Source organism: Cheilinus undulatus, linkage group 17 (assembly GCF_018320785.1).
Source record: "Cheilinus undulatus linkage group 17, ASM1832078v1, whole genome shotgun sequence".
Classification (NCBI taxonomy): Eukaryota; Metazoa; Chordata; class Actinopteri; order Labriformes; family Labridae; genus Cheilinus; species Cheilinus undulatus.
Window position 1 is genome coordinate 17,892,760 of NC_054881.1, and position 18,495 is coordinate 17,911,254.

The window sequence follows — 18,495 nt, forward strand, 5'->3', positions numbered from 1 at the left end:
CAGGGCCTGTAATGACACTGTATTTAAATACACGTATTCCGGTATGATGTTATAAAGCGAAGAAAGCCACGGTAGCCTTGTAGGTAATTTAGCTACATAGCTAAATCTAAAGAAGCAACATTAGCTATGTAAGCTATATAGGTAATGTAGCTTAATCTAAGGCAAACAAACCCTTACCCTAAACCAGTTTAAATAAAATGTCATTGTGTATTGGTCAGACAGCCAAATACTTTAGTCAATATATTGTATTTATTATAGTGTACATTTCCTGCTATGTTGTTTATTAAATCAATCTTTTAAGCTAAATTACATGGTGCCTTATTTGCAGCCAGTCTCACAGTAGCCTGCATCTTCCATGGCTTATGTGTATACTTTCTATTGACAAGTACCTCACATAACCCTGCTTCAGAAATACCATACTGAGACTAATGGTACATTTTTCTGTGATGAAATCACAAATCTGTCATGCTCCAATTCTATCAAGAGCAAAGTAGACATCTTTGAACAAAAACGAAGATACACAGGATAAAACAAACACAAATTTATTTGCAGCTCGGACATTAGAAACACATCGCAGGTCATTTCATTCTCATTGTGTCAAACATGCTGACGGTGCAACAAACACACACAGGCATCAATACACAAGGTGAAATCAGAAGAAAAACGTGTACAAACTGCAGGCATCAGAGAGAACTTCACACAGAGGATTTCCAAAAATAAAAGCTCTTAGAGGTACTTGGATTGAGTCGTTATTTTGTTAAATATCTGGCACAAAAACAACATCTTGAATTCTGGTCTCTTTTGTCTCTGCTTTGAATTCTATGATCAATAATGCATTAAAATATCCAGTAGCTCACAAACTTCACAGAAGATCAGACAGAAGAGTTAAGAACAGGCACGACATGACTCCTCCAATCGTGTAAACTTTCAGAGTGAATTCAAACATGGCCGAAAATCGTTCAAGAACGGTGAAAGAGATACTTCAAGGAAAACAAGAGGAAATGGATATAATGGCAGTAAATGTGAGTAAAAAATGTACACAGAATAATAAGCAGAAAGGAAACAGTTTTATTTTTAAATAAAAAATGAGCAAATAGGACTGGCAATGTTATAGGAAAGGTCCAGAAAAAGATGATGTATGGTTCAGGAGATTGTCATAATTACAGACACTGGGTACGCTTATTGAGAATAAAGAACACTGTAATGTATTCTGTGAGTCTTAATTTCCTTGTTCTTAAAAGCATCCTTAAAATTAGACATTAAAAATTTAGGAATACTTTGCTCTCTATATAAGGTTTAATTAATCTGCTTAGGATTTCCGACAAAAATCTGGATTTGTTTTGTTTGTGTGTGTTTTATCCTACAGATGCCCAGTTACCAGTCTCCAAATACCAGTTAACCTTCATGGCCCACCTTTTGTGTGTCTCAGATGTATAATGTTACAACGAAGTCAACCTTAAGGCTCATCAGTGCTCTACACCTGAAATGCATACAGATGGCACCTTCTGCCTGTACTCTGCATCTGTTTTGTCCATATTTCTGCACATAAGCTTATGGATATGAACCAAACCAGTGGCGGACTCAAGATGTTTGAGTACTCAAATGGGAACCTGCTGTCTGTAGTGGTGCACCTGCATATTTTTATGGTGGAAAAGAAATATATCCTGCTTAAAACTTTATATTTATTATATCTGTTTAATAAAAATGAGCAAGGGCACCACAGAGGGCATGTTGTCATGTTTTATGTACTATCAGGGAAACCAAAAGGGAACTTTTGCTGCCGTTTTGCAAACAACAGGGCACCAGGAGAGGATACTGAAAATCCAGGGGGCAGTATTGAGTAGTGTGTCTAACAATTCCAAGAAAATCTGGTTGTCCCCTTGCAGACCAAAACAGTGTGACGCTGCCTCTGTCAGAGTGGAAATACACACTAGAAAATTCAAAATAAAATCAGATTAAACTCCTCGTTAAGGTTAGGGGAAGCATGGAGGTAAGGGTTAGGACATAAGAGGTTAGAAGTCAAAAACCTGACCTGCAACAAAACATTTAATTAAGTCCAGTAAACAATCTGCTTACAGGAAAAAAGCTTGTCCTCCAAAATGAAAACATTCTAACACAGCTTACATGCCAAAGGTTAAAGCTAATGAAGCTACATAGATAACATAGCTACATACCTTAAGCTTAAGCTAATGATAATGTAAGCTACATAGCTAAATCTAAGGCTACGAAAGCTACAGAGATAATGTAGCTACCTAGCCTATGCAGCTAAATCTAAAGCAAATGAAGCTACATTAGCTGAGTTAGATTGTGCTATGTTTACTAAAGCTAGACCCAGTTTAGAAGTAGTAACGCAAACAGTGGTGCACTTTAGCTATGGTAGCTTTAGCTAAAGCTGTTGTAGCTACATTTTCATACGTCTCGTGTAGTAACATTAACTAAATAGCTACAGAGCTATGTTTGCCCTAGCTTTATGAATAAATAATTACTTTATTCTTTATGAATAATGTTAAATAAAAACAAAATCTAAAACGTAGCAGCAAATTACATCCCTTCCATTCTTACAGATGTGGCGTCTCACAGTAGTGGTGTGCAAGAGCTGGCCTCTGAGATCTGTAGTCTGCAGCCAGACCTCTCTCAATAATTCATGCCAGACAAGCAAAACAAAACAAACGTGAATGTTTGGCTTTTTTAACTTTAAGGAGAAAAGGTTGTGCGAGTTGGTTGAGAACCACTTTAATAAATGCATAATGTCACCGTGTCCGGGCACAGGGATGGACAACTACAGCAGAACAGCTAGGTGGAGATCCGTTGGGAACACAGGGTCTGTTTGAAAAGACCAAAAGTTACTTCCGATGTCTGGCCACACACAAAACTATTTTTAGACCAATTTAGGGCCAGATTTAGGCCTGACTCTGGGCTAACAGTAGTTTGTCTAAATAATCCACAGGTGTGAACTCCACATTTCTTTTACTGCTTTCTACCCCATCAGAGCTTTCTTAATCTCTTCTACAGGAGATAATAAAGAAGGCAGTGATACTCCTCTCCTTAATTTTTAGAGAATTCAGACAGCCCTTTTCATGGCTGGCAATTAAATTTGTCATTTCACTCAGTCTGGAACCTATCTTACCTAAAAGAACTATTCAAATGGACTCTAAGTATCACTAGGAGGGCAGCAAAGGAGCAATGGGGGTTCATGGTGGACTGGGTCCTCCAGTGGATGCATTTTTTAACATCCAACCCAACTAAAATGGCGCATAAGGGTGCATGGATAGTGGTGTTTACATTTTTTAAAACATACGGATCTGTTTTTAAAAGGCGCATAAATGAGCCTTAAAGATAATTTCACAACTCTGTGGAGTATTTTAGCCTCCTTTAGCACTTTTTTTTTGGGGTTTTACAGCACAGTCAGTTTGTAGTTCAGTTTTGCCAAACATCTGCCAAAGTAGCATTAATGATGACAGCTTTAGAAATAGTAAAAGACATAGTTAGCGACTAGCCTGGCTCTAGTGGGAAAGAAATGTTACCTGTATTGAAACTGTCAACATTTATAGGGTTATGCCAAAGCTTATCAGCTTGTGCTATTGCCCCAAAGTCATCAAGAATTTCTCTTTACTGCAGCTTCTGCAAACTTTAGGGTTACAGGAAAGATATGGCATTCATGAAATAGCACTTGCTTTAATGTTAAAAAAACTTGTTTCATGAAAGAAAACAAAATAATAATAAAAGACAAATAAAAGAAAATCTGTTAAGAAGACTTTTCTTAGCTGATATTCAAGTGTTTAGAAATATGTTAAAATTATTTAATAACATTACATTTACAAGAAAAAAGTGGTAAGCAGGTGATATACTGAATTTCCAGGAAACATAATCCAGTTTAATGCTTCTAAGATACTGGCAGAGAGTGTTACAATGCGAGCCATCTCCTTGTTTCAGTATAATCAGCAAATTAACAGCAGTGGGTGTTTAATATGGCACTGAGATAAGGTGTTGGCAGGGGACTCTGCTTGGCCACTAAACAAAAAGAAGAGAAAAAAAAACCAAAATAAAACACATTCTTACTGTGGGAGCAATTTTTCTCTGAGTGAAGAGCAGAATGAGGGTTGCGTTTTTTCAAAACAAACACTAGTTTGTGTTTTCACCTTTCTGTTTGGCACAGATCAAATATAGGTGACACAAAAGCTCTATGACACTTTAATAAAGTTATTCTTTATTTTGGATAAACACAGGGAGCAAAATACTCAACCAAAAGGGGCCATGTAAGCAAATAATGAACGATAGAGATGCAGGAAGTGTTGGGTAAACTTACAAAAAGGTGATTAATCCCCTTAGAGTCAGTGAGAAAAAAAATATGTTTTCTCTTATGTCTGCTGCACCAAGTTGGCTCAAGGATGTTTAATGGAGTAAGGCAGATCAAGGACAAACAAAAGAGATCTTCTTGGATTCCAATCTGGTTGATTTGAACATTTTTGGTCTGAAAGCATGTCCTATCAGCATGCCATTGTCAGATATTACTTTTTTCCACACTGCATCCATTAATTATTTAATTCCCCTTGTGAAAACCTCCATATCAGGCTCTTAAATTTTGAATGAAAACAAAAAAAAAAAGCACGTGGTGCTTTGTATTGACAAGCCTTTGGTGGCTGTGAGCCACATAATTTTGACTTAGTGTCGACACAAGTCTGAGCTTAACATTTCAAACAGGAATTTGAATAAAATTAATGCTCAAGAATCCCTACTTTGTAAAACAAGCTCATTTGAGTAAGGAAAGAGACAGAAATTCATGAAAATCTTCCTGTCAAACTCTCCTGGTTCCTTGTCATCCCCTTCAGTCTTAGCTCATGTCTATCTCAATGTGAGCAACAGAAAAACTAAACTAAAAATGTTACGTGTTTTCCAAAGCAAAATTTAAAAAAATTAAGCATGGAGCAAATTAAGCAGACAAAAACTATTCCACAGATATCTCATAGGTTCAATTTAAACAATGTATTGTGTGTTATGGTAGCGCTCTAAGGGTGGGTAAAACTACATTTTTACATGTAAAATGTTAACCCATCGTTGCCATTTTTTTATATATTTAACCAATTTTTGTAACATTTTAAATGCTTTTCACCAATTTCTGCCCATTTTGACCATTTTTTTAAAATTCTTGACCAATTTCTGTGGCTTTTATCCCATTTTAGCTTCTTGAATCCATTTATGCCTGTCTGTTATCACTTTTCACTACTTTTTACCACTAATTTCTTTCATTTTAACTCATTTTGGCAATTGTCACATTTTTTGCCTCTTTTTGCAATTATTTTTCCCTTAAATATATTTCAGTTGCTTTTAGTTTATTCTCTGGCATCCTGATGTTTGCGAACATCATGGCTAAGCTATGAAGTCTGACATTATTTGTATCAGTATGCCTATCCACAAAAATGTATTTCTGTTTTAAGTAGTGGGTTTAAATGTTGAAAGAGGTTATATACAGCATAAATAAATTCATTTTATTAAATTTTTTACAAGAGTGATTTTTATTTGGGTTTATTATGAAATATGGTTAACACAAATTAACTTCACAATGACTCTTGATTTTTCCTCACCTCCATGACCCCCCCCCCCCATTTGGCAGAAAGCAGTAATGACAGTGATTTGGTCCACTTGTGGCTAGATGTAAGATATTGCCTCAAGTTCTAAACCAAAAAGTCCAGCTCAAATGACGTGAAAAACTTGTACATTTTTTGGAGTTTTATTCATAACAGACATTTTTAATACAAGGATAAACCTGTTTTCTGGGGTTACCGTGACTACTGTGTTTTAAATCATTGAACAATTAAATTAAAAATGTAATTAAAGAAACCATGAACGTAAAAAGAAGAAAGGAAAGTGTGAGACATAAATGATGCAAATAAAATATTACAAAACAAATAGTAGTGCATGTAATACATTTCTTTTAATATAAATAAATGGTCATTTTATATTCAACGTTGTTGGTCATATGGGGCCTCAAAGCGACATTTCACTGTCTGATTATCTGTTACGGAGAGATGAGACTTCATCAATCGGCTACAGTCAGCTGCCCTGAAAAACTGTCGCCTCCCAGTGGGTATATCTGACAATTTTTCCATTCCAAGAAAATTTATATGCATAATAACTATGCCGATTCAATATTATCGCTCTCTACACTCATAAATACACCTTATTCTTCAAATGCATTTATGGTGAATCACAGTGGGCCTTCATACTAAGTAAAAGAAGCACAGGCTCTCATAGACTGGATCACAAATCTTCCATTTTCTGCAAATTCTATCAGTGTGCAGAGACTGAGTCTCAAGGGCAGCCAATTCATGAGCTGATTTATTTCAAATCCCCAAATAGATAAATATCCATTCAACCACAGTGTAAAACCACTTTCAATGCCAAGGCAGTAGGTGTGGAACAACACGTTTTATCCTGGTCTAGGACTTGTTATTAATGGTAAAGAGCATAGGCTATTTTACTCCAGTCCACTTCTGCCATGCTGTACCCATATTTGTCTCATGATATGAATGGTAACTGTCTCCCAATTAGAATTTGGTCCTCCTTCAATGATGGGGTCGAGTAGAGAGTTAGCGTTACAAATTTTAGACAGGGACACTAAATATCACGCCATCATTGCACAAAATATGAATGTGTCAAGGCATAATGACAGTGAAGCTACTTTAGAGCACTGTGGTGAAAATGCACTTTGAAACACCATAATATTCTCTGTTTTTCTGCAGTTGTCATGGGATATAAACATGCAGTTTTGAAGCATTCAAAAAAAAATCCATGCTGCAGCTCCACATAGTGGTCAATTGTAAATACCGCTGTCCTAAGCTTTTTTTACACTTCATACCTCCATGCCAGACACGACTGAAAGCTACAACTTTGCTGCAGTTGATGTTAAGTTTGACGTGCTAACAGAAAAGGAGACAAGCTTACTTACTTCTACAGAATATCATCAAAGAAAGAAAACCAAGAGAGCAGCAAAGAGCAGATTAATGCTGTTAGACACTCCACTATCCCTGCAGACATTAGACGACACTTCTAATCCTCCCACCAAATACCGTGTTGACTTTAGAAAAATGTTGCTGCCTTTTAACTAGCATTACTGCCCAAGAACATGGACAGAAAGTGCCTGTTGAAAGGGATACTTATACTAACTTGATGTTACATTACCTGGCAGATGTTATCTTTTTAGCATTTGCCTGTACCTTCATGACAAATTCCATTTAATTTGCTACCCAACTGACATGATTGTTGACCTAGATGTATCAAAGATTAAAAACTGTCAGTACTTCTGTAGATGGCTAAGATTACTTTTTTTTTGTGATTGTTTTTTGCAGTAGTCACAGGATATAAAAATGTGATAATTCAAAGGGATGAAATTAAAATTTCCATGCTGCAGCTCTACATAGTGATCAACTGTAAAAACCACTGTTTTAAGCTCTTTGCCCTTTATACCTCCACCCCAGATGTGACTGAAAGCTATGCCTTTTCAAACAAACATTTGCAGCATCCTCTCTGCAATGCCGGAGGGAAAGATCCTCCACTAGGTGTAAGTATCATTAAAGTGAAGCTCTGGGCAAGACTGCTAATTTTAGCAACTTTGCTTGGTCCTGTAAGGGTCAAAAGTACCCCAAACTTGCAGCTAAGATTTCATTCTCTGTTTTTTTTGCAGGTGTCACCACTGCATATAAACGTGCTATTTTGAAGGGATGGAAATTAAAATGTCCTTGCTGCAGCTCAACACAGTCAAAAAATCAAAAAATCAAAATTGGTCAATTGTAAACACCACACCACCATAACTCTTTTTGCCCTTCATACCTCCACGCCAGATGTGACTGAAAACTATGACTTAACTGCAGCTGTCACCACTGCCAGTGCTAACATCTCCAGTTGTTTTTGTTTATTCAAAACATTATTTTGAAAAAACAAGGTTTATATCAAGAAAGAGGGTGGTAGTTATAGTATCATAGTAAAAGACTTTTTTAACCATTTTCCTTTTGTGACATTGTGTATTGTTGCTAATAAAGCACAAATGAGGCTTAATATTTATCTTTATAACAAGTTTTCAAGTGAGCCTATAAAAAAATAAATGATTAAATATCAGTCTAATATCCAATGCTAACTGTTCAGAAACACAATAAACACTACAAAAAGACCTCCAATGTTGCACTTGTTGAGTTACGACCCATCAGCCACCTGAAACTTTGTATGACAAAATGGGTACAGCATGGGAAAGAAAGTGAAACTGGAAGAAAAAAAACTTTGGTCACATACTTTCTCAGCCTGGTCCAGAAGGAAATGTCTCAAGAGAAAGATATGACTTCAGTCTCAATAAAAACAACCTGCTGTTGAACTCTTAACGGCCCAGATTAGCCTGTCATCCATTGACAGCCTAAACAGGCAGCAAAATCCTTTCATGTATTACAATTTCATTCACATAGCAGGCTTTGGAGAGTTGAAATGAAAGTTTAAACACCTATATAAGCCTGTTTAAATTACTTAAGATCACTCAAAACACTTCCGAGAAGAGAGACAGGAGCTAAATCCCCATGCTGCATGTTTTAACGAGGCACATTATGTGTCTGACAGTGATGAAATGTTCACCCCTTCTGTTTTAATTTCATCCTTAAGAGCTTAAAGGCAGACAGGCTGATGCTGCATCACCACTAGAGGGGGATAGGATTGTTTCACTGCCAGGACGACGGACAGTTTGGAGGAAAAAAAGGACAAAAAGAAGGGGAAAGATTAGTTACAGAGAGAAGACTGTGAACGATGTGGAGTAAAAAAGAAATCAACAGAAGGAGGGAATGTGGCGAGTCAAAAGGACAGACAACAGAGGAGGGATGACTGGTTGTTTTCCTGAATCACCTCTTCATCTAGCATGCACATTTCTTCTCACTGGACTGCGAATCGGTGAGCTTTGTGGTCCCGTTCCCGTTGGCTGAGTCTGCTGGTGGTTTGTCGACGCACTGCTCCATCCTCTTCATGACCAGGTCCAACAGCGTTATCACCGACTTATCCACCTCTGCGCCCGTCGCCGCACTCGTCTCAAAATACGGGATCCTGTGAGCAGAAAGAACATACTTGGTGAAAGGCCAACACTGTAAAATATTTAATGGTTTTTGTATTCATACTGGATTAAGGAGGCAAACTTTGCAAACAAAAATGTTGCATTAAACATAAAGGACAGCTGATGTAGAAACTGCTAATATGCATATTAGATTGTTACTGCAATACTGAATGATAAAAATCACATGGCCCATAGTTTTAATGTTATGCAGATCTAATATTCATGGAAGTAAAGCTCGGTTGAATTGTTGTCACTCCTAAATAAAAGATCAGGAGGAATATAACAACATTAAATGCTGAAAATGGGCTTAAGATGTATAAATTGACTGATCGCTTGTACAACTTTTGTTCTTGGTTTCCCAGAGTTTAAGGTGGAGTCGTCTATTTGCTGGAACAAAAAATTGTTGTTAGGTAACAACAAGTAGAGCCCTGTCCAGCCAGCTTTGCTGGACATGAAGACACCAGGAAATGTACATTTTTTTTCACCCTGTTTAAAGGAAGTTATGTGCTTAGAAAAGATGGACAAAGCCAGTGTTGCACTAACAAGATCACCTGTATTGCATCACAAAAAGAAAACAAAAAAACAATGATGATAAACTAGGGTTGTCGAACTAAGACTTTACAAATCAACAGAAATGTCCAGTTGCAGTTATCAGTAAGCAATTATAGCAGTTAAAGTTTTTCATATGAAACAAACATACCCATATTTATCAGCCAGCTCCTTGGCCTGTTTTTCCTGAACCTCCCGCTGATCAGCCAGGTCTGCTTTATTTCCTACCAATACGATGTCTGGATTCTCACAGTAGGCATTGGCCTGTAGCTGACCTGGAAATCAATCATAAATAATGTACAAAGTTATCAGGAAAACTGTCTTTGAACAGCCGAGTGTGTAAGAGAAATGCTTGAAGGAAGAAGAAGAAAAATTATATTATCTCCCCAAAATTCAACATATAAGTAGGTTCTTTGCAGATGAAGTCATATCACAGCCATAAAACACCAGATAGGGGACAGAGGATAGCATAGAGAAGCACTGTCCAAATGCCAAAGTGCTGCACGTTGAATGACTGTGCTAACTGTTTAAACTGCAAATAAAAAATATTGAGCTCCTTTTGAGTCCCAACATATTGACATATTCAGGTTAAAGGAAAAGCAGCAGCAGGCTCTCAGATTAAAAGACCCAGACTAAAGCCTGGACAAGCAAGATTCATGTATGGTCTGTTTCTATAAAGTGGTTCGGCTTGGTTTAGAAGCCTAAGGTTTGTCACGATAAACCCTGGTCTTACTTGTGTTTACATAGCTCTAAGCCTCACTCATTATGAAGAGATATCCATCTCTTTTTAGAGATCCAGATCATCTGGCTCAGCTCAGTAATAAGAGAAAGTCTTTTGATTCCAAAACTGCGCTTCATTTGTTAACAGTTTGGCTTTTTTTAAATGTAGATTAAATTCCAACAAAAATGTAGGAAAAAAACACTGGCACTCAAACGGGAGCCGTTTTGAGCAGGCTCATTTGTAGACTGCACTTGTACTCTCTTAACCCTCAAGGTTTATTTGGTTAATAGTATATCAGAGTTTCCATTAACAGCATGTTTATGGCAAAACCAAAGTGACAAACTGTTAAAAGAGCTGAAGCAATGCTCTTAGCTCAGTACAAGACTTGTGTCTCCCTTATTCAGCTAAACGACACCAGAAGCTATAGGGTCTGCAGGAGTCATTTGTGATATTGATCACCTCCATGCCAGGTAAATCAGTTAAACAATAATCTTAGTGAGGTGTAGGGCTCATACTCAAGGTATCTAGAAGTTTTCTGATCACTATAGCACACAGGTCAGGCTTTGTTAGCATAGCATACTACTAATTCATAACGGAAGTGATCTCAGGCACTTTCCACAAAGGGCAGGTCTAGGTCATTCTATGAGGCGTTTATCATTATTATTGTTATAATAATATCAAATATCTAATTCTTAATTATACCCTATAATATTAGGTCCATTTAGAGCTGTAAAGAACTAACTTTCCTCCATTCACATTCATTCCTGATGGCTGTCTCCAACTTTCTGCACCCCATCTGGCATTCAGGCGTAATCAGGATCACGACTGCAAACAATCCATTCCATCTGCAGATGTTCTGTATACTCTAGAGCAAAATGTTGCCCCTCTAGTTAATCTTTCTACGGCAAGTACTGCTTATCACCATATCATATCATATCATATCATGAATGTTCTCTCGGAATCAAGAATTAACTGATTACATTTTGAAACTTATAGGTCAGAGGTCAAGGTAATGGGGCTCCTGCACATCCCGCGGTTGTGATCAGAAATTTTCAGAAACACAAAAAAGGATTTTCTTCAAACTTTGCAAAAATGTCCACTTAGACTCAAGGATGACCTCATTAGATTTTGGAGGTCAGAGGTCAAAGATAAATGTTAAAATTGGCCAGCCCTCATGATCAGCCCTAGCCTATGAAACTCATACTACAGCACAACTCCCAGACAATCCACTGTACTTTCACTGACCAGCAATCACAAACTTTGTAAGGCACATAAACTTTTAAAGTTTTTTTTTTCTCTTTTTTTTTTTTTGAGACTTATTTTAGGCTTTTGGTGTCTTTATTGATAGAGGAGGACAGTGGATTTAGTTACAGTTTTAAATAGAATTACTGCAATCTTTGAATTATGTACAAAACAAAGCTGTGTAAAGGTAGAAAACAGTTATCACTTTGCTGGCAACAATGTTTCGTTCTCATTTTGTTCTTAACCCAATGCTCTACCAATGCTTATTTTGGCATATCATACTAGGTTCAACTATGGAAAAGACTTTAGTGCTACTTTAAGATTAGTAAAGAGAGAGTATAGTTGTTTTGACAGTAAAATTTCAGAAAGGTACGCTTGATAATGTAGCAGTAACAACATACTCATCCAGTTTCTGACGTTGAGAAAGCTCTGCTGGCTGGTGAGATCGAACATCAGCAGGAACCCCATGGCGTCCCTGAAGAATGCCGTTGTCAAGCTGCGGAACCTGGAACACAAAGAAAACAAAAAAAATGTCTAATACAGGACAAAATGAGCAGATAAATGAGCTTCTGGAAATAAATGCTTTCAATTAAAGTCTCAGTGTAAAGAATTCAAGTTACCACATCACACAAGCTACATTGGGACTACAACCTGCTTCCTAACTAGAGATGCTGTTTAATCTAACTTGGTGCAACATTAGCAGGAATTCTGGTTAATGAAGGGACTTTTCTTTATCATATCAACATGTTTGATAAGACAGACAAGCTTCCTGCCAGCTGATATAGCAAAGTCATCTCTCCAGGAAATAATGTCAGCTGATTCATCTGAGCTTCTGATGTGTTCGTTTGGTAAATTTGCAAGCTTTGCTTCTGTAGTTTGCTTTACATGTGCATCTTTTATTTTATATAATGTTCTTGTTTGTGTAAGCAATGTCATAACATTACTTCACCAATCAAAAGAAATCTTCCTTTAACAAAATGTTATTGTGTGCTTTGTTGTGATTGGTTGAACCCTTCTATGACAGTCAGGTTACAAAGAAAGACTGCTGTCAAAATGTCCCTATCCCTGTTTGATTTTTAGCTTCCTTGACCTGCACAGCTCCTGGGTGTGACATGCACAGAGAAATATCTATGTTAACACTAGCTGGCTTTATGAGCAAACATGTAAGTGTAAGCAGATTTAGGAGGCGTTTCTGCAGCAAACAGTCTGACTGACTAATCACACAGGTGGAATATTGACTCTGATTATGAGGATAAGTTTATGAAAATAAGAATTTGTTCTGTTACGCTGTGCTGAAGTTTGAATTATGTAAAAAACATTGAGTCATCCTGCACTGAGTCATCAGACCTTTAGAAAACTGATTCAACAGATCAAGGCCAGTTCATATTGAAGACCACACACGCCAACACGCTTATACATGATTGATAGATGCCATATTGTCAAGGAGACACATGGAAAAACACCCACACCTGATCACATAACCTGATCTGATGTGTGCTCTTACTGCATATCCTTTAGACAACACATCCCAAATGAACCTCGAAAATTGAAATCCAGCATGTGAAGATGTGGTACACTATTACCTTGAAAAGATGTACATTTCAAAATCAAGATGGAAAGTGGTGCAATATGCCAGTCAACTAAGCAACCAATCAATAGACTTCGAATATTTGTCTTTCCATAAAGTACAAGCCGTGTCTGTTGAAGAAATAACACTAATATTGTATATCAGAAGGGACATAGTGGTTTTCTCATTATGCCAACCTAGCAACTCAGAACTTTTTTGCATTTTCAGCATGGAGAAAAGAGTCCCATTGTGATGATGAGCCTACCTCTCCTGTCCAGCTGTGTCCCATAGCTGAAGGTGAACTTTGAAGGTTTTCCCCGTGGTTGTCCCATTGGGATTGGTCTGTGTGTACACCTGAGGAGAGACAAACAACGTCACATTTTATCATTACATGTGAACAAAACCAATATTGGCAATACAAAACAAAGTCCTGTGCAACCAATACTTTGTTATATCCACATGAAATTATTGGCAAATTTGGACAAAATGCCTAAATTGCACAAATATTAACTTCTTTTACTTGCAAGAAAACTTTGGTTCAACGTATGACTGAAGACCTTCAGTTTTTAAAGCTTTGGCACCGATACTATGGATCATTAAAAAAAAAACAGGCTTATAGACTCAAACACACCCACCGAAACCCATCAAAAATCATCAAAATATACAGTAAATATTAAGGGTTAAATCCGATTGTAAGAATACCAAAATAAAAATGGTCAAAAACCTGACCTGAAAAACCTGATTACAAAACATTTAGTAAAGCAAACAGTCTGCTTACAGGGAAAAAAGCCTATTTGTCTATGATAACTTTCTGAAGCAAATATTGCTTATGTAGCTCCGTTAGCTGCGTGTGCAACATAGCTTGTTTAGATAAGTAGCTAAAGCTAAGCTAAAAAGAAGCCATGTAAGCTATGTATCTACGTTACCTGCGTAGCTAAGTTCATTTTAGCATTACTTTGCTTTAGCCAACATAGCTAATGTAGCTAAAGGTAATGTTACAAAGCCGCTACGAAAGCTATGTAGGTATGTTATCTATGTAGCTACATTAAATTTAACTACATTTTTGAAGCTCATGTTTCTATAGCTAACTTAGCTGCATTTGCTTATGTAGTAACATTGATTTTGTAGCTAGTGTAGCTGTGTTATCTTTAGCTATATCTAAAAATGCTAAAGAAGTCACTGTTCGTATAACTACTTCTAAAACAGGTCTACACAGAATTTAAAACCAGATTAGACCTATGTCTTTTTTTCTGTTTTATTCATGAAATGTTTTTTAGTGTGTAATGTTTGCAACGTGGTTATTTCATGAATTTTACTGCCAGACTTTGTTTTTAAATAAAGCTGCAAATGACAGCACTTCCTTTCTGAGATCTACAGTCTCTCAGATGAACGGTCTCTAAGAGTGAGCATCAGAAATTTCGGTCTGGAGACAGAACAATCTCAAAAATAAGGGGATCCAGACTAGGGAGGCTTTCTTGGGTGCTTTAACAGAATGCCCAAGGGACTTGTGCCAATTTATGCCGGGAACTTGAGGTCAGAGATAGCCCATCTTTTATCAGTCTCTCCTGGTTATTCCCAGAACACTTTTATCTCTAGAGCAGTTGTTGACTCTAATGAGCAGACAAAACAACAAGTACCAAGAATCTGTTTCACAGCTGATGAAATAACCCTGTGCTGGTTGGAGGCAGCCTTAACTGATAAAATAACTTATACTGTAGCATATATAATATGTTATCAATGCACTGATTGGCTCTTGAAACACAATGCATGCCTTATGTAGGAAAACCATTTGTTTGTGACATTACAAACTGATTATCAGCAGGCCTGATCTGAGCTGCAGCGGTTAGGTTCACAGAAATGTTCTCACTGAGATGCAAATCTTTGGTCTGAACTGGGTTTTAGACATTTTCCTGTACAAAAATCAACACAATTAAAGGGGACATATTATGCAATAATCACTTGTTCAGGCTTTTCTAACAGAAATATGTCCCCCTGGCCTGTCCACAATCCCCTCAAGTACCAGAAAAGTCCATTACCTTCCGCCCTCTCTTTCTCCACCTTTCAGAAAATGTGTCCTGAAACAAGCCATTCTCAGATTTAATCCCTAGTGTTCTCACATGGGGAGTAAGCACTCGCCCCCAGGTTTGGTTGGCCCGCCCCCCACTTGGAAGAAAGTTCTGTCCTTCTCTACTGATCTTCCTCTCAGCTGCCAGCTGAGGTGCTGGACAGCTCAGTGGGTTACCCTGGTGACTGTGGTCTGGGAGGTTGATGGTTTGAATCTCAGTAAGGTCCTAAACTTTGGATAAAAGTGCCTGTAACATCAGGAGAGCCACATCCATTTCCTGAGAGGGGTGTGGTCAGGGGAAGAGTCAGACAGCTAATCACCATTTAAAGCCACAGACACAGAAACGGCTCGTTCTGAGAAGGGCTGAAATAGAAGGGGTTTTAGACATGCAAAAATCCTATACTTAAGTGTTTTTTCAGCAACAAACTTCACAGGCATCTTTTGGGGACCTCTGAGACCAATATAAACTTGTCTTAAAGGGGTAAAATATGTCCCCTTTAAAGTGAACCACTCACTGCAATCTCTATAGTTACATTTAAGTTAGATCAACCCCCCTATTTGATTTAAAAACAATGGACAAATTCAACCAAAGTCACAAGTAACTATGGTTGGATGAAAGGGCAGATTTCTGTTGCTACACTTCTTTTCCCGCTGGCTGGAGTGACTTGTGTTTTTAATAATATCTTTATTTTATAGCACCAGCGGTTTAACAACAGCGGTTTACAAAGTGTTTTGACATAATAGCAAAGGCAACAACATAACAACATGGCTGGATGCTGCAAGGCATATGAAGGAAGCAAGATAACCAAGGGAAAGGGGTAAAAGCAAAAACAAAGTAAAAGTAAAAATACACAGAAGTAGAAGATCCAGTACCATTATGTTGTAATAGCCCTGCAGGTCAGACTGACAGACTTAGCAGTGGTCTGGACAGTGATCCTGATTCCCGACTGAACGCTTATATGATGCAGCAGGTTGTGTTTGTGACTCTGCAGGAAGCTTCGGCATCATTCACACCTCCGATTCTCCCACATGAGATCCATCATTCTCTCTGGCATCCTTAAAAGGGAAATTTCCACCCACCAGCTCTGTCATCTGACATCGCTAATGGCCCTGAGGAACTACACACCATTTCAGCTCAGATTTATATTCTCTACTTTTTATTTGATTACAAACCATGTATGAAACTACTCTTCAGAGAGCTGCATTTTCACCAGAGAATAATTTCAGAGGATTTAAGAAACAAGGATACAAGTACAGTGTGTTCGTTAGGTTTGCAACAATATGCAACATTTAAACTTAGATTAAATTCTAGTAAAATCAGTTAAATGCAGGAAAACCCATGCACACCGATAAAATTGAGATGGCAATGTTTTCATGTTAACACATTTCCAACACATTTCAGCACGTAAGACCATGTTTTCTATATTTTACTCATTGCAGCTTTGGGATAAATATGACAGAAGATCCAAAATGTCTTTAAATCTTTGGCTCATTTCAATATAACCAGCTGGTTCAACTATATTGGCAGGACAAAAAATATTATGTGTCCTTTGGTAATCAGGAATCATAGCATATAAAAACTACATGTGGCGTTCCCCAAGGATCAGTTCTCAGTCCAATTCTTTTTAATATCTACACTTGCCCAGATTCTGAAATAATGTTCCATGTTTTCCCTTGCCTACAGAGTTGGCGTACAACTCTTCACTCACTGGCCATTTTATTAGGTACACCTGTTCTATTGCTTGTTCGCACAAATAGTTAATCAGCCAATTACATGGCAGGAACTCAATGCATTTAGTAGGACTGGGCAATTAATAGAAAAATAGATTAAATCGCAATTAGCCTGCCACAATTTTCAAATTGCAGAAGATGCAATATTTCTTTAACCGGAAATTTTAGTCAAAATACGGGTTTAAAACTTGTTTTTGCAGCAGAGATGTCATGCATTACATATCATGCAATCATTCAAGACCCATTTTTTAGAATAGTTTACAAAAAATCCTACTTTCTTCATTTTTTTCACATTTTTCTGATTAAAACTGAGGATGACATAAAAATGACCATTCCCTTAAATACAATGAATCATATCCATTTGTCAAAATCATCCCTATTAGATATATTTTTTAAAGCTGTTCAGGCCTTGTTTAATCTAATATTATGTTGGTGATAATATAGAATGATTTATTGCTTGTGTTTGTTGAAAAATACATAAGATAAGGAACTTAAGGAATAATCGCATATCAAATCACAATATTGGGGAAAAAAAAATCGGAATTAGATTATTTTCCTAAATCGTTCAGCCCTAGCATTTAGGCATGTAGATGTGGTCAAGATGGCTTGCTGAAGTTAACACTGAGCATCAGATTGGGGAAGAAAGGGGATTTAAGTGACTTTGAACGCAGCATGGCTGTTGGTGCCAAACAGGCTGGTCTGAGTATTTCAGAATCTGCTGAGCAACTGGGATTTTCATGCACCACCATTTTCTAGGGTTAACAGAGAATGGTCCAAAAACAGGAAAACATCCAGTGAGAGGCAGTTGTGCAAACTGGTTTCTTGAACATGACGGTGAGTTCCCTGTACTCCAATAGCCTCCATACTCAACAGATCTCAATAAGTACCTTTGGGACATGGGAATTGGCATCGTGGATGTGCAGCTGACAACTCTGCAGCAACTGTGGGATACTCTCAAGTCAATATGGACCAAAATCTCTGAGGAATGTTTCCAACACCTTGTTGAAAAGATGCAACAAAGAATTAAGGCAGTTCTGAAGGCAAACGGGGGTCCAAGCTGGTACTAGCAAGGTGTGCCTAATAAAGTGACCAGTGAGTGTATATCTCAGTGTCATCACATGACTACAGCCCCTTACACAAACTGAGTAGATACAGGAAAGGAATCAATGAGTAGATGTGCTAAAATTTCTTACATCTTACAACTTTTAATATTTAACACTCCTGGTGTCTGTGGACTACTTGGTTTTATCCTGAGCTGAGCATTTGAATCAATGATGATCACCTCGGGCTCAAAAATAAAGTTGGTAGCCTGGAAAGCGACACTCAAAACTTTAAAAACAGTAATCCACAAACCAATGACAACCTCCACTTTTTAAATATAATTACTGTGACATAAACTGTCCAATGATCTACTTAGGTGGGAGTAATGTGACTTATGTCTGCTTGTCATGAGTCAAATGAGAGACAAACATTTAGCACTTAGATTCAGGTTTCATTAAAAACACAAGAAGAGCTGCTGACAACAGTAAACAACAGCTGAG

General features: G+C 37.5%; 1 protein-coding gene across 4 annotated transcripts in view; it reads right to left on the reverse strand.

Moving 5' to 3' along the window:
* Nucleotides 1–526: 526 nt before the first annotated feature.
* rab27b (RAB27B, member RAS oncogene family) overlaps nt 527–18,495 on the reverse strand; it is a 75,208-nt gene continuing 57,239 nt past the window's right edge. For 3 of the 4 annotated variants that reach the window (XM_041810823.1, XM_041810825.1, XM_041810824.1), the window contains exons 3-6: nt 13,424–13,512; nt 11,993–12,096; nt 9,780–9,903; nt 527–9,072 (exon numbers count right to left, since the gene is read on the reverse strand). In XM_041810823.1, coding sequence (XP_041666757.1) covers nt 8,886–9,072; nt 9,780–9,903; nt 11,993–12,096; nt 13,424–13,512 — 504 coding nt within the window. In that variant the 3' untranslated portion in view covers nt 527–8,885. The remainder of the gene's footprint in view (nt 9,073–9,779; nt 9,904–11,992; nt 12,097–13,423; nt 13,513–18,495) is intronic. The other variant, XM_041810826.1, reaches the window with a different exon arrangement.